The 26,281-nt window shown below is 41.4% G+C and overlaps 1 protein-coding gene across 1 annotated transcript in view; it reads left to right on the plus strand.

Moving 5' to 3' along the window:
- The window catches only part of sez6l (seizure related 6 homolog (mouse)-like), a 113,732-nt gene that overhangs the window by 34,385 nt on the left and 53,066 nt on the right, over positions 1-26,281 (plus strand). Inside the window, exons 2-3 of the mRNA XM_085414780.1 lie at positions 19,798-20,244; positions 23,603-23,742. Coding sequence (XP_085270906.1) covers positions 19,798-20,244; positions 23,603-23,742 — 587 coding nt within the window. The remainder of the gene's footprint in view (positions 1-19,797; positions 20,245-23,602; positions 23,743-26,281) is intronic.

The following is a 26,281-nucleotide window of genomic DNA, read 5'->3' on the forward strand; positions in this document are numbered from 1 at the left end:
AATAAACAATAAAAGGTGACTCAAATGGACCATTACGGCAAGGCTGGGATGGTCAATTTGGTAAAGTAAATCCGTTGGGCATCTTTCTTCGCCTTTAGACAACAATTCTGATGGCAAAAGAGCCAAATGGGACAGGCAAAAAAAAAAAAAAGAAGCTAAACAGAGAAAAATGACTGTGTCATATACATGATGAATAAACTTATATGAAGCTGAGACCTCTCTGCATTAAATCATACTTGTTATTAATCCGTGGCTCTCTTCCACAGCATGTCTTTTGTGTTGCCTTCATTCTCTCACCTCTGCTGGAGGTTTCTTCCTGTTAAAAGGGAGTTTTTCTTTCCCACTCTCACCAAAGTGCTGCTCATTAGGGGGTCATATGATTGTTGGGTTTTTCTCTGTATGTGTTATTGTAGGGTCTACCTTACAATATAAAGTGCCTTGAGGTAACTGTTGTTGTGATTTGGCACTGTGTAAATAAAACTGAATTGAATATGGTGAACATATTGATCAACATTGGCAACATTAACCAAAAAAACATTTTTATTTATTTACAGTGGCTTTGTGCCTACTAGATAAATCTAAAGAATAAATTTAAACTGTAAAGCTTGAGGCTGTAGAACAAAATATTACAGAGCTAGAGAGAGAGCCTGTTTCAGATAAAGGTCGATCTGAATCTAGTATTTTTCATGTAAATATATACTGATAAAGCCATAGAATACACCTAGGATGTGCATGACCTGTTCTAATATTGTTCTAAACATTTAAAAAAAATCCCGTACCCTGAGAGAACCCACCCAAACATGGGGAGAACATGCAAACTCCACAAAGAAAGATCCTGGCCTGCTGGTGGAATTGAACTCAGGACCTTCTTGCTGTGAGGCAACAGTGGGAACCGTGTTGCCTCTCAGTTAAAAATTAACAACATTACATTTAAAACAGAAAGTACTCACTGTAACACTGAGCTAAACACTCCCATCTTCAGTCTAGACAGGAAAGCACAAACATTTGTTGTTGTGATGGCCATAATGGATCAGGCTACTCAAAGACTCAAAATCAATAAAACTGTCTCTTGAAATAGATGCAGCTATCCTGATCACTCTGAGCTATAGTCAGTGTTCTCATTTTCAACTAAACTTTTGTCAAGGACCAGCAAGAGGTCCTTTTCATCTGATCATTGTGATCGAGAGGTCACCCAGGTATCACTGTACCCTGGCGAGCTCCCAAAACAACTTATGCTACAGCTATAGCCTTTGAAACATCAAAGCTTTCCCAGACAAAAGGCACACGCATGCTGCCTCATGACCTTTCATGCTATTGCACATGTGACCTTTCACAGCAGATATATTCGAGCCAGTTAATCAGTTGTAAGGAAAAATGATTGCTAACCACCAGGTTAAGAGTCAGTTTACCACTTTTGCTGCAAGTAACAACAGTATAGGTGGTGTTAGGTAGGGTTAGGTAGTTAATTATTAATATTAACAATAAAATTACTAATATCAATATCCATGAAACTTTAAGTTTACTAATATAACAGATCTGAGCTTTTATTTGATGGACATCCTAGCTCTTATCTCCTTCATAATAGTCAAAGGAGCTTGCAAAGAAAAACTGAAGAAGAACTGAAGAAGCTTCTCGGATGAGAGGTGAAATGTCTTCAAGCAACTTAAAGAAGTCCAGACGCTTTTCTTTGCAAGCTCCTTTGACTACGATGACCTGCATGACTGAGAACCTTCACAGACTCCTTCATAATACATTGGACATAATGCTAATATGAAAAAACACATTTAACTCTAAGAGAATGACTAGGATACTGTTATTTATGAGTGTACTTGTCATGGTCCTTCAGTCCTCCTGTGCATCTCTGTCATTTCTCTTTTCCTTTCTTCATTTTGGTTTTCTCTCTCTCTCCCTCTCATCATGAATGTGTGGTGTGTTTGTGTCTAACCATGCCTTATTTTGCAGGGGAGGGATCCTTCTGGGATCTCTGCCGTCCTCCAGCGTACACCTAACGCAATCAAGCCCACTTGTTTGTCATCGGCTAATCAGCTGGCTTCTACTTATACTGACAGCAAACCTTCAGTTTTCGCCTGAGCGTAAAACAATCCTCAGATGAAGGGATGAATTGATGTTTTTCTGGTGCTGTAACACCAGCTGGAAAACAAGCTGATCGTCAAGGGTGAAAAATGTGAGTTTCACATTGACTCAGTTTCCTAACTAGGCTACATTGTAGAGAAGGGGTTGATCAGAGCTGACCCAGTGAAGATCAAGGTGGCAGAAAAGGCCCTTTCTCCTTTCGAGGATCTCATCATTTCTGCACCCATCCTCATCCAGCTCGTTACCACCCAACAGTTAATCATGGAAGTAGACGCTTCTGATTTCACGGTTTGAAGACATCTTATTCCTCTGCAAAGAAGGCAAAATGCACCCTTGTGCCTTTTCTCTTATTACGTAATACAACTATGATGTGGTGAGCAGAAGTGCTGGCAGTCAAGATGGACTTAGAGGAGTGATGCTGCTGGCTTGAGCTGAGTGGATCCATTAATTAATTTGGACTGACCACAAAAACCTTGCATACCTGAAGCGGCCAAGTGACTGAATTCAAGACGAGCCAGGTGGGCCCTCTTCTTTGCTTGTTTGAATTTTGTAAACACTTACCAACCTGGCTCCTGGAATGTCAAACCAGATGCCTTATCCTGACAATTTTCAACTGCTGACACTACTGTGGAGGAGATTACCATTCTGCCACCGTCCTGCATCATTGGTTCTGTCCTGAGAAATCGAGTCATTGGTCCGAAATGCCCAGCGGGACGAAACCTACCCAGGTAACAGTCCTGAGTCATCCACTTGAGACATACGGTGGTTATGAACAAAATTATGCTCAGACTTCAGTTGCAAACATCCTAATAAGCCCAGTGAGCGCCAGGAGGCTCCTTCTTGGATCTGTCCTCCTCCAGCGCACACGTGAAACAATCAAGCCAACCTTTTCATGATCTGTTAATCATCTGACTTCTATTTATAGTGAGAGCAAACCTTCAGTCTTCAACTGAGCATTGAACAAACTGTGGTAGTGAAACTTCTTCTGATCTGTAAGTCTGCTTCCCTGTTGTTTCTCTGATTACTTGCCTGTCTTCTAGTCTGCACAGAAGCCCCAGCATGTATCTCTGGAGGAGAGGAAATTGTGTGCAAGAGATTTATGGAGAAGAGACTGTTCCTGCGCCAAGAGTGATCAGACACATTGGATTTTCACGATCAGACAAACTTGCTTTGTTGACCTTTGTGTAAATAGAGATTGTGGATCTTCCCTTGATCACTGTAAACATACTCACTGAATCTGATCTTCTAAGTCTTGCGTTCAAGTCTGGCCTGCACATTGGTTATGACAATACTAATCCCTCTTTTAATTTAAAAGAAAACTAGAAACCCTTCAGTGTTGGGTAAACTATTCTAATGATGTGATGAGCACACTCATGCCATTCATTTGATTATGTTTATATTATTTGCACAGAGAGCTAAAGAAATTGACTTGGATTCATCAACCATAAGAACATAAAAGGTGATGGCGGGTCAGTTGGTGTTTTGAATGCACAGTCATAGGTGCGGCCAGGTATAATATTGATTCCAAAGTATTTTAGCACAATTTACTTTATTTCTTGAGAGGACACCACCCACTCTGATTTCATTAGTGGTAAATATTGGTAAACTAGGAGATATTAGTAAAGCCAGAATCAAATACCAGCTATTGTCTTTAACTAACTTGTGAATGTGTGAAGAGCAGAGATTCTGGCAGGAACTTTGCCATCCCAGCCATGGCGGCAATCCCACCTTACTAGGTTTAAAGTGTTTAATCTGCTGAGTGGTTATTTTCTTGCCCCAGCAATGTCCTCTAACCTTTTCTGCTCAGTGTTCAGAGGGTAATGCACTGCTGCTCAGTTGCTGTTACTATTTGTTGTTGCTTTTCTAAAGATAGTATTGATACTGCAGTTCCAGCAGTTTTGGTGGAAAGCAAGCAGGGTAATTATTTCCTGCATTTTGACTGAAGGTGCTGATCACTGAAATGTGCTGCTCTAGTTGCTTGGAGTGGGATAAAAATTTGCAAACGCATTTGATAACGATTTAAATGAAATGTAAAGGTCTTAAAATAAGACCTTATTTCGATTAAATCAGTGAGTTTTAGTCTGTGCAGTGAGTAAGAAGTCTCTTGGCTGACAATCTCTTCAGACAGCTCAAGACAGCCCCATCAAATAATAGCTGTCAAATAGTAAATGTCACAGCACATTTCCCTCAAACAAACCTCAAAAAATGCTACAAGTCTGCCAGCCATCATCATGTTTACTGGGTAACAACAGTAACACAACCTGTGCTTTAATGGTCAGGTCTGGTTTTTGTTATTTGCCCAGTGACCGAATGAAATGAATTAAGTTGCAGAGTAGCTATGGAAGCTGTCGGCACATTACTTGAGAATATGACAGGAAATTAATTATATTATATCTTCAGCAGACTTTGAGTTTTAAACCAAACTCAAGGATACATGTTGAGCTTCTCATGATTCTGTTTAGGAGCGTTTCCATTTGCTCTGTCTGTAAAGGACAGTGTTGGGAAGGTTACTCTTAAAGTGTATCCCACTACAGATTACAGAATACATGCCCCAAAATGTATTTTGTAATGTATTCCGTTACGTTAGTCAATGAGAGTAACGTATTCTGAATACTTTGGATTACTTATATTATCATACTTTTTATAACTACATGAATGTACTATTGCTGTGTGATTTATTACTTTTACTGAAGGTTATTCGCCATACCAATACCAACTAGATTTTTAAATCTTAATATAAAATGAGTAACAGTAGGGTGGACATTAGGTAAGGCTGCACTTTTAGCAGCGATCTTGTATACAAAACTATTCCGCGGGTATATGAAACAGGTCTGCGGCTCAGAACCGTAAAGACATAACCGTAAAGTGACCTCTGGCTAAAACATCAGGTTCTGTGTCGGGCTTGTAGCAGAAAACTAGCTTTACTTTGTTCTCTGGGTCAACTTTGCTAGCTAGAGACAGAGAGAGGTGAGAGACAGAGAGAGGCATTGAAAGGCTGCTCCAACTGAACTTATTGTTTCGGAGGAAAACACAAACACAGTGTACAGTCGAGTCCTAATAGCTTACTTACAACTGGGCTTGTCAGGCACTCTTTTTGGTTGCAGAGGTTATTATTATATTTACTTCCAGCTCCCGTTTCTTCTCGGTGACAACTCGTACTTTGTGACTCCCTCCTTTTTTCTCCCTCCCTCGCTTACAGACACATAACGGGAATGGCAGTCCATTCTCCCTGCAGCACGGACTACACTGCCCATGAGGCTACATTCTTTAGGGCTATGCCTGTAACACTCTGCCTATTGCCTTCATATCAATAAATTTTTTTGAATAATTTTTAAAAAATATTTCTTCACGTCATTAAGTAGAGGTGACATGGGCCGCGAGATTGAGACACATACATTAGAGCCTCTTAATGCGTGTTTTGTTTGGGTTTCCACCAAAAATAGAGAGAGCATAGCCTAATGGAACAGGAAAATACCACTGTGTAATCCATTCATTTCAAAAAAGTAACTGTATTCTGAATACCACCTTTTTAAACGGTAACTGTAACGGAATACAGTTACTCATATTTTGTATTTTAAATACGTAACGGCGGTACATGTATTTCGTTATTCCCCAACACTGGTAAAGGAACATGTCTTTCTCATTAGAAATCATTGCTTACATAGTTCAAAGTCAGATGATGCCACTCTTCCCAGAAAGAGGGTAACTGGAATGAGTAGAACAACAAAATAAAGGTTTGAAGCATTCACTGGAGGACAGTTAAGGACAAAGCAACAGTCATCCATGGCCCAAACACTTCCTAGAAAAGTCTATCCACACTATAAAGCTAACTTAACAACACATGGTGTTCAGGTAACAAATTGCTTTACTGATATTTTACCACAATTCTGTTTTCTGCTTTTATTTTCTTTTAATCATATCATAAATGTGATTTAGAAACACACTCTCACAGACCATTATAGTGCATTTCCATTGTGATTGTATGGCAGCTCTTATTTTGCCATGCAGCCCAGTCACACCAAAAAGATCTGTTGTTAGGCTTGTTTCCTTTATTTGTCTCAGTGTGGTATTTAATCTGTTTTTCATCTCAAGCTGTGAAGACAAGTCAGACAGAAGGTACACAGTCTCTTCACTCAAAATATACATCCAGTAATTCTTACTTTCCCCACTTAGAGACTCATTTATTCTATGCTGTAACATTTCCCATTGATTCTAGTGTGTTGTTTCATATTTTGCAGGGTCAAGCGCATATCAAAGATGTTCTATGAATTCATGCCTTCTTTTTTAAGGTCTTTGTTTGAAGAACAAACCAAATGGAGTGTTCACGTTTGTTTAAGAAGGAAAGAAGGGCTGGACTTAACTTTTTTGAAGGTGTTTCTCCTTTCATTCAATAGGTTTCTGAAGAAGTATACTGTAAAATCTAATTAGTTCCCAGAACTCAAAAAAACGAAGGAAACTCATTGCCTCAAAAAAATTGAGTAAAGCTTAGCTAAAAATGACTAAATTAGGACAACTTATTTATTTTGAGTACTCTGTACAAGCCCATTTGCTCCCAGAACTCAAAAAAATTGGATCAAGTTTACTTAAGATGACCAAGTTAGGGCAACTTATTAATTTCGAGTACACCGTACAACCTCATTAGTTCCTAGAACTCAAAAAAACTAAGGAAACTCGTTGCCTCAAAAAAGCAAAGTAAGTAAGTAAAGCTTACTTAAGATGACTGTTAGGACAACTTGTTCATTGCAAGTCTGCAGTATTAAGAATAACTTGATATTTCTGACTGTACAATACTAATTGTTTACCTACTGACAAACATTTCAAGTTCAACTAAATGAAAAAACAATTTGTGGTACCATGAATGAAAGAAATCTCCGTCCCGGGTTTCTCCGTGGATCGGGTTTCCTCCGAGGGGTGGGCACCTATAAGCAGAGTTTTGTCTTTACCCTATAAGATTCAAAATTATTCAAAGTAACACTCAGGTATGCCGTTCAGCAGGTTAGTTACAGCGCCGGGAGTAGCTTGGGAGAACAAGGAAACACAGACTGCTTCAGGTTGCTTTCCCAAAATCAACTCAAAGGTTTATTCATCATACAACAGTTTATATAGAGGAAAAAGGTTCGTGTGTCAGCAGATTCTCAGTTCAAACCGGTACAGACCAAATAAGGAAGCGTCTTCCTGCCCTCTGAGCAAAGAAGTATCCTTTGTGTAGTTTATCAGTTCAGCTACAATTTATGATTATCCCAGCAAAATACACTCCTAGACATAGAATACAGAGTTCTTTCATTAGTGAATTCTGAAACAAACCACCTGGCCTTTAACAAGCTCTTTTCTAGGAGATAAAGACGGGAGGATGGGAATAAGGAAGTGATCTCTGTGGTGTTTTCGACCTTGGTACCAGCCTGTGATTCTTACACATTAATTCTTGGGTCACAGAGAAAGAGAAAAACAACTAGTAAATGGGCCTTATTGAGTAACAGTTTTCCTGTATAATATCACTATAAAACAATATCCTGTAAATGCTACCATGGTATCAAAATATCACAACAATGAATATGATAAAAAATAATTAACAACACTTTTTGTAATGATGTTAAAATCAGCCCAACTTTTATTTTCAAATGCAAAAAAGTATAACAGCCAACATACTGGACACTGTTCTCTTGAACAACAAACAAACTCGCGAGTTGAGAGCGAAGAGAGGTGAAACCATCTCATTTGTGCCTTCATATTGTATGAAGTATGAAGGATCAGACTGAACTGTTGTGTTGTTCAATCATTTGTCAGACTGTGTTGTTCAGTTCAGTCATCTTACGATTTTAATATATTACCACTAAATTTATTAACTGATCATTGGTTGGTATAGCACCACTCTATTAAAAAGCTAATTCTCCAGGCTGCAGGACAACAGGTTAACTGGTGTCTGTCAGCAGTGGATGAACTCAGAATTTTGTAGCCAGTGTCAAGTTTTCCAGTTTTAACAGTAATGAGAGATGTGGGCATGTTTGTGAGTGTAAGCTGGTCTTCATTGTGTGTGTGTGTGTGTGTGTGTGTGTTAGTAGGCGGGTAATGCATTCTGTTTTATTTTCATCTTTTTTCACTTTTGTTGCGATGCTTAGGTACCTTTCTCAACCTCCGCTTCAAGTCAGTCGGCCTCAGGTTTTCGTTTTTCCTTAACCCGATTTTCATGCGTCCCCACACTAAAAACAGTTTCATTGATCCTCCATGTTCTCTTCTCCCTCCTTGTTATATTGTTCCTCCTTCCCACCACTGCTGTCTGTCTCTCCCACATCCTGCAGCAGTTCATAGTTGTGTGCATTATCAGCAGTCATGTGGGCAGTTTTTCTTCAACTTTGTCTTGTTTTTCTCAGTTCCTTCCATTGAAACTTTTACTCCATGTGTGGCAAATCTAAAATTCCAGCTCCATTCACACACAGTGATATTGCGGGTGAACCTTCCAATTCCCATCTTGTGATTGGGAGAGCATGTCACCATCCATGATGGTGTTTGTATATGCTGCTGGTCTCCCAACCCTTTATTGACTAAGTATCATACAGGCCGCCTGGACCTATTTGGTAATTTTGTCTGTAAAAGGGCCAGAAATTAAGTGAATGTTTTTGCCTGTTTTTTTCAGAATAACCTCAGCTTTCAATATCATTTTACATTATTGTATTGTTAATACAATGGAACAATAGTCTAAAGTAAAAAAAACAAACAAAAAATTGACTTGTAGTTAAGATTTATAGTTAAGTGGAAGCTGATATTCAACATGAACAAAATGTAACACAACATCAACTTGCTCTGGAACTGTATTTTGTCATTAGAGAGAGGTTAGTTGTCCTTGAAGCTTGTTTTTCAGGATAAGACGTACATGGAGGTGAAGCTGTGAAATATTCTGTCAGGGTAGGTGTGGAAAACAGCACGGCTCCTTTTGGAGAAGGCAGTGGATTTATTTACAGTGCGGTAAAGGTGCAACAGTTCAATATATATGTATATAAAGTGATGGGTGCCCAGGTGTGGTCTCCTCCTTCTCCTCTTAGCAGTGCTCGTGACCGTGAAGTGAAAACACACGTAGTGACTCCTTCCAAAACAGTAATCCCAAGTGGCTGTCCAGCTCCTGTGATCTCTCTCCGTTTCCCTGCTAGTGGCAAACACACGCAGAGTAATTAAACAATCCTCAGCTCAACGTAAACTGCCACAAAAAAACGTCTGCGCTGCTCTACCGTGCTTCACACAATGATCCAGTGCTGACTGAAGCTTGATCGCCCTGTTAAGAAGGCAGCGCTGGAGATTGCGGATAATTGGCTACAGCTGGCCGGCTCCGATCTGCAACAGGTGCGGCCAGCCTCAGTGTGGGAACACTCTCGGGAATGCTCGTCACCGCTCGGAGGTAAACAATCCCTTTACGAGAGAGAGAGTGGAAGAGAGGGGGAGGGAGCAACACGCACACAATAACACACGGGCAGGCAGCCGGGCGAGGGCTGTCGGACCATGACAGTACCCTCCCTTTAACGGGAGCCTCCCGGCGACCGACCAAACTTGTCTGGGTGCTGCCTGCGGAATTCTCTCACCATATTGTCATCAAGAATAGCGGATCGCGGCACCCAGCAACGCTCTTCCAGCCCATACCCCTCCCAGTCCACCAAATATTGGAAGTCCCTACCGCGTCGCCTAGGGTCCATAATCAGTGTTATGGAATATGCAGGTGCGCCGTCAATAATCCGGGCAGGTGGTGGGGACCCAGCAGGTGGGCACAACGGGCTGGTCTGGACTGGTTTCACCTGAGAAACACGAAACACATTATGAATCCGCATATTGCGGGGCAGAGACAACTTCAACATCACTGGATTGAGGACCGAATGAACAGGGAAAGGCCCAATGAAGTGGGGGCCCAGCTTTTTGGACTCAGTCCGAAGGGGAATGTACCTGGTTGAGAGCCATACCTTCTGGCCAACCCGGTAAGCGGGCGCTGGGGTGCGGCGACGGTCTGCCAAGCTCTTGTTCCGTTCCGCCGTCCTAAGCAAGGCCGCCCTAGTTGCCTTCCAGGCGCGCCGACATCGACGAATATGATGTTGGACAGATGGTATGGCAAGCTCACCCTCCATGATGGACAGGAGCGGAGGTAGGTAACCTAGGGAGGCTTCAAAAGGTGACACACCCGTTGCAGTCGACGTACTGGCGTTGTGGGCATATTCAATCCAGGCCAACTGCTCGCTCCAAGTGGACTGGTTAGATGAGACGACACAGGCATGGCCTCCAGTTCTTGATTCGCCCTCTCTGCTTGGCCATTCGTCTGATGATGAAAGCCAGAAGACAAACTGACCCGGGCCCCCAGTACAGCACAAAACTCCTTCCATACCCAGGAAGTGAACTGGGGCCCTCGGTCCGACACAATGTCCTGGGGAATGCCATGTAAACGGAAAACATGCTGGGCGAGGAGTTTAGTAGTTTCCAAGGCAGATGGGAGTTTAGCCAGGGCCACAAAATGGGCTGCCTTGGAAAAGCAGTCAACAATGGTAAGTATAACAGTATTACCTGAAGATGATGGAAACCCGGTGACAAAGTCCACCGGTAGAGACCATGGACGGCTGGCGACAGCAACTGGCCGTAACTGACCCGAGAGTGGAGAGCTATGAACTTTGTTCTGAGCGCAGATGGTACACGCAGTGACATACTCTTGGACGTCTTTCACCAGAGCAGGCCACCAGAACAAGCATCGTAAGAACTTGATGGTACGGTTCTTATCTGGGTGGCAGGAGAACTTAGCTGTGTGTACCCAATGAGTGACCTTGCCACGGACAGCTGTGGGAACATACTGTCGGCCCACTGGGCCCGAACTGGGACCAGGTTCCAGTTTCCTCCCTGATCAACTTCTCAATCTCCTACGTCACCGCACCCACCACACAGCTGGCCGGGATGATAGTCCTCACCTCCTCCTCCTCCCCCTCCCCAATGGGAGCAAACTGGCGTGAGAGGGCATCTGGCTTGGTGTTACGCGACCCTGGCCTGTAAGTGATGACAAGATCAAAATGAGTAAAAAACAAGGCCCACCTGGCTTGCTGGGCGTTGAGGCGTTTGGCTGTCTGCAGGTACGACAGATTCTTATTGTCCGTCCAGACCAGCACCGGATGCACACTCCCCTCCAGCCAGTGGCGCCATTCTTCCAAGGCCAACATGTAAAGGAATATGCAGGGAAACAAGCGGGACCCCCAATCTCCTGGCTAAAGTCTCATCCATAAAGCTTTGTTCCGCGCCTAAATCCACTAGTGCATTGCAGGAATGAGTTATGGACTGAAAGATAAGTTTGGCGGGGCAGCTGAGGTGGGGTAACACATCTCCCGTCGCACCCATCAGTAACCCCACCGCTACTGACGGGCCAAGTCATACAGTTTTATTAGTATTATTTATTCAGCCTGGCAGTTTCTTCTTTCTTTCCAGACATAGTAAACCTCTAAATATAAACGTGAACATTAACATGAACCCGAGAAAACCAAGACTTGAGAAAACATTGATTCCAGGAACATGATGCGAGGAAGACAGACGACCCGACAATGAATAAAGGGAGAAAGAGGACTTAAATATACAGAAGGGTAATGAGGGAAGTAGAAACATATGGGGAACACAGCTGACACAAATGAACATGATGCCGCTCAGGAAGCAAAACTAATCACACTGAACATTGAACACAAGACTGTCAAAATAAAACAGGAAACGTAGAGGGACGTAAGATGGGACACGCAAGCTTGACAGAAGGGTCGAGGGAAAGCAGATATGAGAGACAGAGAGAGGGAGCAAGGGAGAACGAGAGGGAGGAAGCACGAGAGAGAGAAAGAGGAGGAAGCATGAGAGAGAGATTTACAAAAAGACAATAAACTTAAAGCTGGTTCAAATGACACAGAACCATGGCACAGTAAACAAAAGTGTTTCTTCCCATGTTTAAAAATTAATTATTAGCTACATTTTTGTGACAGATATAGTAGATAAATCTTTAATATATTTTTTTTATATTTATTGAATGGTAAACTAAAAAGTACCTTGAAACAATTCTTTCAGCCATTATTGTTCATGTGTGAGTGTGTGGCCCCTAAAGTTAATGATAGCTGAGAGAGAATTACTGAAGTTTTGTTTCATGAAATGCACTCTGTTTTATGAAATGCACTCTCTTCATAAACAACTCAGCAGATCAAGTTGATGCCAAAGAGCTCAATTTTGGTTTCGTCTGACCACAGCACAGAATCATTTAGATATTCACTGGCAAACTTGAGATGGGCCTGTACATAGGGATGGGTATCGTTTAGGTTTTATCCGATACCGGTGCCAAACCGGTACTTTTGAAACGGTGCCGGTGCTTAAACGGTGCTCAAACCGGTGCTTAAAGAATGGAGAACACAAAATTGGTCCAAAAACCTCTCATGTTCAGCTGTTTTTTTGTAAAAGGAAAACAATGTTAGCCTTTTCTGCAGCTATGGGGCATATATGGTATCACTCTTGGCTGGAAGCAGTGCTTAAACAATGGAAAAAACACAAACTTTGTCCAAAAACCTCTCATGTTTAACTGTTTTCCACTTTTTCTTTGGTCATTTTAGCCTTTTTGGCCAGGGTGAAGGGAGTATCTGCCATCAAACAAGAAGACAGCCGCATGTAGCTACGACGGTGTTTGCTAGTTCACCTTACATGCTTTAATGTAATAACGTGGTTAGCCTACTCAACGTGAATTACACACGAACAACATTAAGCTACTCACGCAGAGAATAACGGCGGCTGCTGCCATCATCATCCGTCATCATTTCTGCTACACTGGCAGGGCTAGGGGCCAGGACTCTATTCTTTGGGTTTTTGGGGGATGTTGCTCCGGGTCCGATAACTGGCAACCCACCCGCAGTAGATGTGCACGGTGTGAGGTATCGCAGCAAGCTATCAAATACGGCGCATTTCTCGGCTTTAAAAAAAAAAACGCTATGCGTCGCCAGGTGTTTCATCGGATTTGAGGTGTTACCTCCTTTGACAATATCACAGTATCAGCTTAAAGCACTTGTTGCTGCTGAGTTTGCATCTTTTGCTGTGAAGTACAGCCAGACTTTTGACTGCTTCGCCTTGGGCATTTTTAATCTGTAGCTCTGCTCTAAAAGAACGTACGTACCTGGACCCGCCTACTATCCTCGGAAACGTAAAATGATTGGCTAGAATCTAAAGTGTATCACAGCTCAGGAAAAAAAAAGCACCGAAATAAAGCACTGAAATGTGCGCTGCTTTTCGGCCTGGTTACTACTGTTTATGTCAGAACCGGTGCCATCGTGGCACCGGATACCGGTACCCATCCCTACCTGTACATTTGTCTTCTTGAGCAGGGGACTTTATAGACAGTGTGTTACCAATTGTATTCCCTTATCGTAAGAGGACTGGTAGCTCCCCTTACGATAAGGGTTCAGATCGCGCGAACAGGTGTGAAATGTGTGTGTTTAGTTAGTTAGTTTGTTTGCTTGTTTTAATCTATTTTAAATCATGCTTTTTATTTGTTTTTGTTTCTAATGTCTCTGTAAAGCACTTTGAATCACCTTGTTGTTGAATTGTGCTATACAAATAAATTTGCCTTGCCTTGCCTTGTGGCTGTGGTCCCATCTGCCTTCAGGTCATTAACAGGTTCCTCCCATGTAGTTTTATTTTGATATACCGATGTCTTCATGACCAGTTACACCATATCACGAAAAATCTTGCATGGAGCTCTGGACCAAGAACAGTTGATGTTCATTTTACATTTCTTCTATTTCCAAATGATTCCGCCAACAGTTGTCACCTTTTCACCATGCTTATTACTGATGGTCTTATAACCCATTCTAGTCTTGTGCTGTCTCTTGTCTCCAATGTCCTTTGACATCTTTGACCTTTGATCTCCCCTTTGGTCTTATCCATGGTGATAGAAAACATGGAATGGAAAAATTATTCTATGGACAGGTGTCCTTTATGCACATAATCAGTTGAATTCAGGAGTATCTGAAATGTATTAATTGGCTATAATATGTGTGCCACATGGGCACACCGCCAATCTGTGGGAACCACAATTTTGGCTGTGTTGAAGTAGATCAAATATGTATCTTAATCTATCATTTTTTCTGTATCTTTGATCTCTCTCCATTAAAATAAAATTATCATAAAATTAGAGACTATTAATTTCTCTGTAATGAGCAAACTTACAAATGCAGTGGAAGATCAAATAATTACTTCCTGCACAGTAAACACACCCTGCAGACCATCCACTAAACTGGAGTAGAACCACCAGAAATCTAGTGCATGATAGACCCAGCAGGAAGGTCAAAATGAGCTGCCGAAATGGCAGTCATGTCCAAATGATAGAACCAAAAGAAAGTGTGTAGTGATGAACAATCAGGTGCAAGTAAAATATCAATCAGAGAATTCAGATCTGCTGCTGTAATCTAGTGAGATTCCAATTCCATTATTGATATAACTTACATATTCGATTCCTTATTGATTCCCTTATTGATTCTCAATGGCTCCACTTTGAGAGTCATCTCTAAACAGCATATCAAACATATTACATTCATGCAAAATAATTACATGCTTAGTGGTCAAATGTTTGTGCATGTTGGAGGTATTTCCCCTCTTTGTTATGATCAGTGTCATAACTCCAAAAAACTAAAGTAAAAAAGTTATTACACATATTACACAAAAAAATTCTTAAAATTAATGCAGTACATTACTTAATTACACCCAGGAGAAAGACAATTATTATACTACTCATTACGTTATTTGCATGTTACTGATTATCTGATACACACTGCCTCATAATTACCAATTAACAATATAAACCTACAGGCTACAGCCCTACACACCAACACAAATCCCTATCCTAGTGAGGACACAAGTGATCTTTCTCTTAGTATTTGGGTCTGAACACGAAGCTGAAAACACAAATCAAAGATGAAAACCAGCACAAAGAGACTTTAAAGTGATCACCAAAACGATTCTACTTTAGAAATATGAACAGGTAGAAACGGAGGCTGCAACCTGACTGTTCATCAGTTTGTTACCTGTTGAGCTGGAGCAGCGGGTGGCTTCACCACAAATGATGGCTTACTTTATTACAGTGCTGGACTACACACCACTATTTTCCTCCTCTGACACACAAACTGAAATCAGTTGATCATAGCGAGAGGGTAAGAACCAGTAAGTGAGATCGATAGGCAGGCAGACTAACGATTCCAAGGTATTGGACTACTGGGATTCTCATCCCTATTGAGGACATAGATCAACTGGTAAATCGAGAGCTTTGCTTTTACACTCAGCTCCCTTCACCAAAACGGGCTGGTGCAGGGTCCACATTACTCCAGCAACAACACCAATCTGTCTGCCTATCTCCCTCTCCCTTCACTCGTGAATGAGACCAAGAGATACTTAAATTCCTCCACTTGAGGCAGTAAATTCCTCCCACTTGGACGAAATGAGGAGGCTGAGGAGTGTGATCCCTCTATAGTTGGAGCACACCCTGCAGTCTCCACTCCAGTGTGCCAATCAATGAGGTATTGCCCCTGATCGCCACTCAACATTGCAGAGGCATGTCAACCAAGACAGTCCTAAAACATCCAGAGCCTTCAGAAACTCAGGGTGAACCTCATCCACCCCAGGGGCCCTGCCACCAAGGAATTGTTTCACTGCCTCACCCCCAGGTATAGACCCCAGTCCCCAGACTCTGCTTCCTCTATAGAACATGTGTCAGTGGGTGGGATTAAGGAGGTCCTCAAAGTATTTGTTCAGTTGAAGTCAGTAGCACTCCACTCACACTATACACAGTGCATGTAGAGCACCGCTTTCCCCTCCTGACTCACATGATGGTTTGCCAGAATCTCTTCGAGGCAGTCCTAAAGTCTTTTTCCACGGCCTCTCCGAACTCCTACCACACCTGAGTTTTTGCATTAGCCACTGCCCCAGCCGCATTCCCTTTGGCCTGTCATTACCTATCAGCTACCTCTGGAGTCCCGCAGGCTAATCAAGCCCAACAGGAGACCATCTTTAACCTAATGGTTCTAACTTAACCTTCACCTCTGGGATCTACCATCTAGTTCGGGGGTTACCACCACGACAGGCATCAACCATCTCTCTGCCCCAGTTCAGTGCAGCATGAAAACTGCAGCGGAAGTGCTGAACATGTTCCATTTGGACCTATAAGATGACAGAGTCCCCAGGTGGAGCCCCTTTAAGCACCCCGAGAAGACTAGGTACTCTGAACTGATGTTTGGCACTTAGGCGCAGACAACAGTCAGGACCTGTTCTCTGACCCAAAGGCACAGGGGAAAACCCTCTCGTCCACCGAGGAAAACCCCAATGCACAGACAGCAATCTGAGGGGATACTAAAATACCCACTTCAACCTGCCGTCTGTCACTGAGGGCAGTCACCAGACTTAGACAGAGCCCAGCCCCTCTCCAGGAAACTAGTTCCAGAACCCAAGCCGCCCAACTGTATCTAGCTGGTACCTCTTGACCTCATGCACTACCTCAGGCTCCTTCCCCACCAGAGAGGTGACGTTCCATGTCCCAGTCACTAGTAGTGATGGGTCGTTCGCGAACGAAATGGCTCTTAGAGCCGACTCTTTGACGTGAACGACGCGAGCCGGCTCCTTATCGCGAGCCGTCACGTGTTTTGGTTTTTTTTTGGGGGTTTTTTCTCTCACTCTCTCTCTCTCTCGCACTTTTTTTCCGCTTCACTTCGCACCTGAGCCTCGTGCTTTACGCTGGGCAGAGGGGGGAGGGGCGGTAGTTACACTCAGTAGCACAGGAACAGAGCCAGAGGGAGAGAGAGAGAGCCAGGGACAACAGCGTCACATTAGAAAGGTATAGTAATCATCCACAACTATTTTCGGTTGCAGATGATAAAGGATTCAGAAAGTTTATTCATGCGGGTCCATATGACAGAGAATGTGCATCTTCTTTTTGTTTTCATATTATAATTTATATTTAATTGTGTTGTGGTTTGCAGTGTTTTGTGTTGTTTTCACTTTAAATTTGTAAAAGGAAACAGATGAAAATTTAAATAGTTAAAAGTTGAAATGTGAATAGTTGATTTTTGTATTATATGATTTATTTATTACATTTTATGTGGAGTGAAAAAATAAAAGTATATTTACAGTGGCCCCTACAGACAAAGCACATACAAACTTCAAATCACGTACGAACTCTGAAGCATGTACAAACTCCAAAACACGTAAAAACACGTACAAACTCCAAAACACGTAAAAACTCCAAAACACGTACAAAAGACAACAGAAGTGCTCCAGGATGCTGGGCGCAGTGTTGAGCCTTTGTTATCTTGTGGCTACACAAGCCAGCAAGTACCAACAACCAGATTTGGTGTGTGGTAGTAACAGGTAAATGAACTTTTTTTTTAATTATTTGAATATATATGAGTGCCTGTGTATAAATACACAAAGAATACACACATGCTTTCAATTGTGTAATTTAAGTGATCTAGTAGCTCTGCTTTGGAAGTTCAGTTCATGCTAGAAATGTGTTTTGGAGTTTGTACGTGTTTTGTCTCTAGGGGCCACCGCATATATTTATATATAAACATATACAAATAAAACCACTTTTTTTACGTTAGTAATTCCTTTTGTGCATAATTTTACATTATTGTTAATAATAAATTAATTAAAGCAACAAAACAACCTAAAGCGCCGGTTCGGTGAGTCGAACCGAAAGAGCCGGATCTCTAAAAAGAGCCGGAAATCCCATCACTAGTCACTAGTGTTGGTAGCCGGGGATTGGGCCACCAGGCTCTCCACCCCTGGCAGCCGCCCAGCACACACTGCACCCGTCCCCAACGGCGCCTCCTCCTCCCCAATTAATAGGAAAAGATTGAACCTATTTCTATGGGTCTGTGGTGTTTAAAAACTGCTGGATGAAGCTTGTTATTTTTTGTCACTGCATCATTAAGTGAATTACAGCTTCTGATGGGACTTGACAGGTTGAGCTCCTGTGGTGGTTCAAAATTATATCTAATAAATATGTCTATATTCTTCCTACAGGGATCCTGCAGTTGGTGAAAAGATGCATCTCTGGACATAATGATGATATTGATTATAAATTCTGAGATTATAAAGTGACAATACTTTGTCACTAACTAACTATAAGATTGTGAAAGGATGCAGAAAACCTAAGAAGGGATAGGTTAAAATTTAGGGGGTAACAGGTAATTTCCACTAATTTTTGACAACCCAGGTGACCCAGATCCAGGTATATAAAGCAGTCTAATATGACTTAATCCAGAACGAAGTGATACTATTTTTGTATATGTTTGGCTTCTGGATCAGTATAATAAGCATAATTTTGTCTAAAAATATCACTTAAAGAACTTGAAAAAAACAAAACAAAAGCACACTAATACAGCAGATCTGTATCAGGAGCAAAAGTTTTCAGCATCTTTAGAAAACTAATGTTGCCTGCAAAGAATTCAGCTAAATGTCTGTGTACATGTTTACACATCTTTGTGAGGACAGAAAATTGGCATGCTACTATACTTGTGGGGATTAACAGTCACCTATGGGTACAAAATGCCCGTCCCCGCAAATTTCAAGGCATTTTTGAGGCTAAAAATGTGGTTTTAGTGTCAGGGTTACAATTAGGTTATGGTGAGGTTTAGGATAAAGGCATTCATTTTTGATGACGGCTAGAGAAAGCATTAAATCAGTAAGATGTCCTCAGTAAGATATGAATACGAGGTTGTGTGTGTGTATGAGTGCTTGTATTGACAACTACTGCTGTGTAGCTGCCTAAGTAATCACAAGCTGTGAAAGTTTAAATGAATTTCTTGATGATGGTGTGACAAGTTGAGCATAATGCAGGTACATCTAGAAAAAAAAATTTCTCTTACAAAAAGACTTTATTTTCTGTCTCAAGATGGAAAACGGCAAAATGAGAAGAAAGCTCTCAGAGTGTTGACAACACAGAGAGGATATTTTCACTGATTTATTTCCTTGTGATAAAAATGAGAGCAGCTGTGCTCTCTTAGTTCTTCTCCTGCTTGAGGAGTATGTAAATGACTATAAATTATTAAATCATGTTGAGGCTGCATCATGAGCACTTTTTAGGCCGGACTATATGGCTGCTTATTGAGGGTGACTGCAGAGTGTTAGTGGCAGGAGCTGGAGGATGTAGGTGTAAATGCTGGTGTTTGCTGTTTTTGAACTAAGCTGCTGGAGATGGTATTTTAATCCTTCTCTCCTGTCATGCTTAACTGCCTTGTCTACTACAATGTATACATGTGTGTGTACTTGTTTAAACATCTTTGTGAGGACCCAAAATTGACATGCCTCTATACTACTCTAGGCTCAAAATATGGTTGTGGTTAGATTAGGGGTAAGGGTTAGGATGAGGCATTAATTTCTAATGGTTGGGATTAGGATAAGTGGCTAAGAAAAGCCTTATGTGAATTTGATGTCATCACTGAGATGTGAAAATGAGAGAGAGAGAGAGAGAGAGAGAGAGTGTACATGTGTGTATGTGTGCATGCTCATTATGTTGTGAATGCAACAGCTTAACTGGGACTAGCTGTGCCGACCAGATAACTCCACTCCTGATAAGACCAGCAGAACAGTGACAGAACCACCAAGAACCATACTCCCAACACTTTATAAAAAAATTATCTCAACTGCTTTGCCAGTTCAAATGATTAATCCCCTATTTTCCATGCTTTTCAGATAAAGAAGTCTCCACAATAATGCCGTCTGCCAGGTCTCCAGTATTGCCATCAAGGAGCACAAAGCAAGGCAGCCCCAAAGAAAAAAACTCTAGTGCCGTGACTGGTGGTTTGCAACAATCAGTGCTGGCTCAAAGAGGACAACTGGTTTCCCAGAAAGGGGGCATCCTCCCTTCTGCTCTGCCACAGAACCTGCTCCCTCTTTTGGGCAGAGGACTTTCCATCAATCATACCCCGGAGCATCAAAGCAGAGGATTACCGAGGCGGGTAAAGTCCCCCGCATCAACTGCAGCATCAGGGCAAGGCAGCAGTCCAACTCAGCCAATTCCTACAGACGCACATTCTCGGATGCCTCACACAGAGAGGCACACCCCTGAGCAGGAGGCTGAGATCACCACTGTGAGCATGAGGCCAGACCTTGATGCAGAGATAGAATCAACTTCAGCAGGTATTTAAAAATAGTTACAACTTTGTTTAACTAAACGAAATATTTGTTAGGCTAGTTTTTTTTTTCAATAAAAAAAGACAGCGAGACACCAGATTTACTTTGCTGTAGTTATTCTTCCCGCTGTATCCTGGAAATTCCAAAAGCACCTCTAATGCATGAGCAAATCAGTTACAGGAAAGTACTTTTTGTCATGGTCCTGGGTCTGTAACCCAGTGTTTATTTGTACATTTTGATTCTGGTTTAAGTAATATTCTAAGATTTAGTGTTTATTAGACACAGCTTACGGCCATACCACCCTGAGCATGTCCGATCTCGTCTGATCTTGAAAGCTAAGCAAAATCGGGCATGGATAGTACTTGGATGGGAGATCGCCTGGGAATACCAGGTTCTGTAAGATTGGGGTGGCTGTGGCTCAGCTGGGAAAACAGGTCACAAAATAATTGGAAGGTTGGTTATTCAATCCCCTTCTGCTTCAGTCTGCATGCCAAGTACCCTTTGGACAAGATAATAACCCCATGTTGCGTGTGAATGTTAGAGAGAAAGAGCACAGAAATAAAGTGCTTGTGCAAATGGGTGAATTAGGCAAGTTGTCTAAAGCACTTAGAGTGCTCAGATAGAGTAGAAAAGCACTATATAATTCACTATTTGTTCTGGTTCTTTTCGTTGTTTTCTGCTTTGTGTTATATAATTTCTTGTCTTTCAGTTCTGTTTCCATGCCTCCCTTACTTTACTTTACTTTACTTGATTTATATAGCACTCTTCACATGATAAAAACCACAAAGTGCTTCACAATAACATAAAACAGATAAACATAAAACAGTACAATCAAACATACAGCACAAATCTAATTAAAAGCTAGTCTAAATAAATGAGTCTTAAGATGATGTTTAAATGCATAAATAAAATCCAGGCAATGTAGAGATGGAGGGAGAGAATCCCACTACCTGTGGGCCACCTCTCTAAAAGATCTATCACCTCTGGTTTTAAAACGTGTTCGGGGAGCTACCAACAGCCTTTGATTAGACGATCTCAGGCTGCAAGAGGGAGTGTGACGTTCTAAGAGATCAGAAATATAGGCAGGAGCGTCATGATTCAAAGCTTTAAAAGTCAGTACTAAGATCCCCTCCCCTATGTTCCACGTTCCATGTTTTTCAGCCTTGTCTTCATATTTGTTTAACTCTTGTCTCCGTGTTCAGTGTTCCCTTTTTGTCTCCCCAGTCAGTTATGTTCCCATGTCTGCTTCTTCCCAGTCTCAGTATCAAGCCCATGTGTCTTAGTCTTGGTTTCCTTGGTTTTCGTACTTCCTGTTTAATTTTGACATTCTCTCATTCTGTGTTCAGTTTTGCTTCTCCTGTCTGATCTGTTTCTCCTGTGTTCCCAACTGTTGCCCATCCTCTTGTTATCCTGTGTGTGTATTTAAGTACTCAGTCTTTCACTGCTCGTTGTCATGTTGTTCCGATTTGATGAGTATTTCCTTGTGTGCCATGTTTCCCTAATTTCCCATAACTTCCTGGTTAATTCCTAGTTGTTTGTAACTTAGTTCCCAGTTCCCAGTTCCCAGATTCTGCATTCTTGTTTTTTTGCGTATTTTTGTTACAGCTAATAAAGCTGCCTACCTTAGTTTATCCGTTTCATGTCTGAGTCCTGCATTTGGGTCCTACCTCTGCCTGCAACACAGTGTACATGACAACTTTATCAAAGGCTTTAGTATGCTGCCATAATTAAGTCAAACAAATAGCAATCAAATGTTTTCATGTAAAATTTCTTTTTTTTTTATGTTCCCCCAGGAAGTATCTTTTCGTGGTTCTCTACTTTGGACTAATCCAGCCTAGTATTAGCTCAAAAAGCAGCATACAGCAATGGTCAGAGGTTTATATCTACTAATCATATCATGAATATCATGATAATTTGGGGCATTTAATAAGTTGTTTGAAAGATTCTTTCTCTATACCAGAATAATTGTTCAACATACACATTAAATTACTTAAAAAACAAGATTCCGCTACACAAGTTTGAATTTAGTTTTTATTTTTCTCTAATCTACACAGGGTCAAAAGTTTATACATACAGGTTCAAATATATAAATACATTGACTTAAATCATTGAGTTGGGGTCTAAAATGTATTTCACCTTGACAAAGCCAGGACTATTACCCTTTTTGCCAAGGTCTGGAAGAAACTGGTTAGGATATTAAGGAACAACCCAGGAACCACCAAGGCTCACGCCTGCCATGAACTGGAAACTGCTGGAATACCAATGTCAATGTAGAGAGTGAAATGAGTTTTAAATTGCCACACACTAAGAGTGTGATGACCAGGAATGAAGCTCCTGCTTCAAAATCAATAACTTCAAGCTCACCTGATCCAGCACTAACTATATGCTTTAGCAAGAAGGAAAGTTTTAAGCCTAAACTTTAAAGTAGAGACAGTATCTGTCTGGCGAATCCAAATTAGAAGCTGGTTATACAGAAGAGGGGCTTGAAGCTGAAGGCTCTGTCTCCCATTCTACTTTTAAATACTCTAGGAACAACACGCTTTAGTCTGTCAGCAGCTACTGTTCATCTCCACTCTGCAAAAAATTTCTACCTCACATATTGTTGGTTTAACCAGTTTCATTTCTTTTAATTATAGCTGCCATATCAAAATTTTAAATAAAGAACTTGTATTTTAATACCTCAAGAATGTTTTGCTAAAACTACCTTTTCATAACCATTCATATTTTTCATGCGATGAAATATAACAACTTCTGAATTGGGCCTGTCATCAGATCAGAATTAATTCACCTGTGAAATTTAAAAAATGAGTTTGTGAAAAAAATCACCATTTGTATTCCAATCAGCTTCCGTACCCTGCTAACAAGTAGCAGGGTACTGATAAACTCAACTGAGATTTCTGCGCATATGCGCTTGTTTCTAAAGGGAATGTACAAAGATTATTATAAGCTTTTATTTTGATGTTAATTCAGCTTCATACAATTTATATTGTTGGTATTTTAATAACTGTCGATGTTTTTCTGTAAATATTATTCTGCAAAATAACAAAATTGTAGTTAATCAGTTAATTAGTCACATTATGCCTTTTAAACCAGGATATTTAATCAGTAACACCACAGGCCTTTTAAAATCTTTAGAGGAATAGAGAACATGATTATTTATATCAAGTCACAGCTTAAGAGTCTTCACTGCCCACTTTTTCTTCAGTGTAGCAGTTTAGATCCTTGTAACTTCCATCATTAATTATATGCAGTAGGGCTTCCAGTGACTTTCCAATCAGGCTCACAATAAACGGATTACAGGGCAGGATAGAACAAAAAATAAATAAAGGCCAATGCAATATAAATTCCTGTGTTTTCCCTCCAGCTGCATCCAGCTGCATGGTGATTTTTACTGATCCAGAAGGATACATTGACTCCTCTGATGACCCTCCTCTTCCAGACGGTACCTTCCTACGCTGTACCTACACTGTGACTGTGTACACTGGCTATGGAGTCGAGCTGCAGGTACACATCAGCAACATGTCAATGACATCACACACAGCCCAACTGCATTTATAGCATAATGACTCTTTGCTGGGTTGCTGGTTATCTTACTGAACAGTATTTTGTAAAGGCATGCTGCTGTGTTTTGTAGTTGTGGCTTAACCCAAGTTAAACTCTGCCTCCTTGTAACAGCTAATGGTAATGCTGTTCATTTCTGTATGATCCTCAAATATTTTTATGCTTTTAAATGTGTTAAATGTTTTCTTTATATATTATGTCACTTCTTTAGTCCAGAACTCAAAGATGCTTTATGTTAGTATGCACAAAAGTTAGTGTCAGAGGCAGATAGGCAAAGACCCAGGGGACCCCAACCAAACACTGCATCCAAAAGAGCTGAAAATCTGAGGCCATATGTCCCAATGGCAACCATGCCCTGGGGGACGAGGGAGGCCCTGGACGGAGCTCCAACAGCCAATGGTGGGGGAGTCGAGGGACCAGAGGCAGTGGCCAACCGACCCTGCCGGTGACAGACCACAGACCCTGAGAACCACCCGTACCCTGGCGGAACCCCCACGACATGATGTAGAAGCCCAAGCCAGCCCAGACCGCAACTCCCAAGAGAGCAGGCCAGCAAGCACACAAAAAATGCCCACTCAGGCACTCCAGAAAGACCAGGCGCTGAGGGGGTTGGGGCTGGGGTGAGGGGAGCTTGGAAAGCCCCAGAGGCTCAAACCAGATATCCCAATGTGGTGAGGGGAGGAAGACAGGACAAAAGACATGCTGTGGGAGAGAGTCACAGATTAATAATAAATAATGATTCAAGGCAGAGAGGTGTAAAAACACATACTGAGTGAGAAAGGTGACTGAAGAAGAAGTACATCATGGGAATCCCCCAGCAGCCTAGACCTATTGCAACATAACTAAGGGAGGATTCACTGCTAACTATATGCTTTGCAAGAAGGACAGTTTTAAGCCTAAAGTTAAAAGTAGATACCTGTAGAGATCTGTCTCCCAAATCCACCCCTGGATCCAGCCTCTCATCTTAATATAAGATGGGGCCTGATTGTTCAAGACCTTGTATGTGAGGAGCAGGATTTTGAATTCAATTTTGGATTTAACGGGGAGCCAATGAAGGAAACCCAATATAGAAGAAATATGTTCTCTTTATAGTCTATGTCAGTACTCTTGCTGCAGCATTTTGGACTGGCTGGCTATTTGTCACACGGTTTTTAGGGAAACGCCTTTTCAGGAGTTTTTAGGACATCCTGATAATATCGAATTACAGTAGTCCAGCCTAAAAGTAATAAATGCTTGAACTAGTTTTTCAGTGTCACTCTGACACTTTTCCAACTTTATCTTCAAGGATGGATAAAGTTGGGTGTCATCTGCATAACACTGAAAATGTATGCTATGCCTTCTGTTGAGACTGCCTAACGGAAGCAAGTATAATGTAAACATAACTGGTCCAAACATGGAACCCTGTAGAACTCCATAATTAACCTTAGTGTGTGAAGAGGACTCTGCATTTACATGAGTCTATTAGATAGATATGATTCAAAGCACTGCAGTGCAGTACCTGTAATACCTACAGCATGCTGTAATTGCTCTAATAGAATATTATGGCCAACAGTATTGAACTCTGCACTGACGTCTCGCAGGACAAGCACAGAGATGAGTCTAATGCAGGGGTCGGCAACCTTTTTGATGATGAGTGCCGTCTAAAATTTCCTCAGAAGTCAATGTGCCATATGATTGCATTAGCAATAAATTTAATAACGCTCTATATGAACAGTTACACACTATATAGAAGAACTTTACAGAATTATATTTGTTCGCAGATGTTGGCAGCTATCAGCGAATAGTTATCAGCTATTTTGAAACAAAAAAAGACACTTTTTATCCATAACAGCAAATGAACTGTACAACAAAAATGCAAATGCTATTTATGGTCTCCTCACAACAATGAAAACAAACGCTGTTGTGACAGTGATGTACACTGTCTTGTTGGTATATGTATGATTTCTATACATTTTACATCAGATGAAAACTTTGGTTGTACGATTCAGATATTTATTAAAAGCTAGACATTTTAAATGAGAATAAGAAAGAAAAGTATATCTTTGTGTCCCCCTTTCCCTGTTAATGCCCTACCTGGCCCCCTGGCAAAACTTTGCCAGACCCGCCCCTGCACAGTTACCAGCTGTCAGCTACAAAGGATCCTGGTGTTATTTGTCTCTCAGAAACAGTTCATAACTTCCCTTCAACTCATTCATGTCACCTAAAAGGTAAACCTGTTTCTCCATCACCTGTTCAGCTCTGATGATTCAGTAAGGACATCTCCTCGTTTCATCTTCATGTTTCCCTCTCACCACATAACCAAACCGATATCATGACCAGCAGCTTTTACGACTGTGGCTCCAGCAAACATCAGCTGATACTAGAACTTAATATTAAATAAATTCTAACAACAGCTGATCAGTCTTAAATATATTGCTGTTGTTTAGCGTGACATCCGCTGGTTTCCTCTTTCTGGCGGAAAGTGAGCAATAAACAAGCAAGA

This window comes from Rhamphochromis longiceps, linkage group LG7 (assembly GCF_057381845.1).
Source record: "Rhamphochromis longiceps isolate RC_006_pf linkage group LG7, R_longiceps_female_GT1.1, whole genome shotgun sequence".
Taxonomy (NCBI): Eukaryota; Metazoa; Chordata; class Actinopteri; order Cichliformes; family Cichlidae; genus Rhamphochromis; species Rhamphochromis longiceps.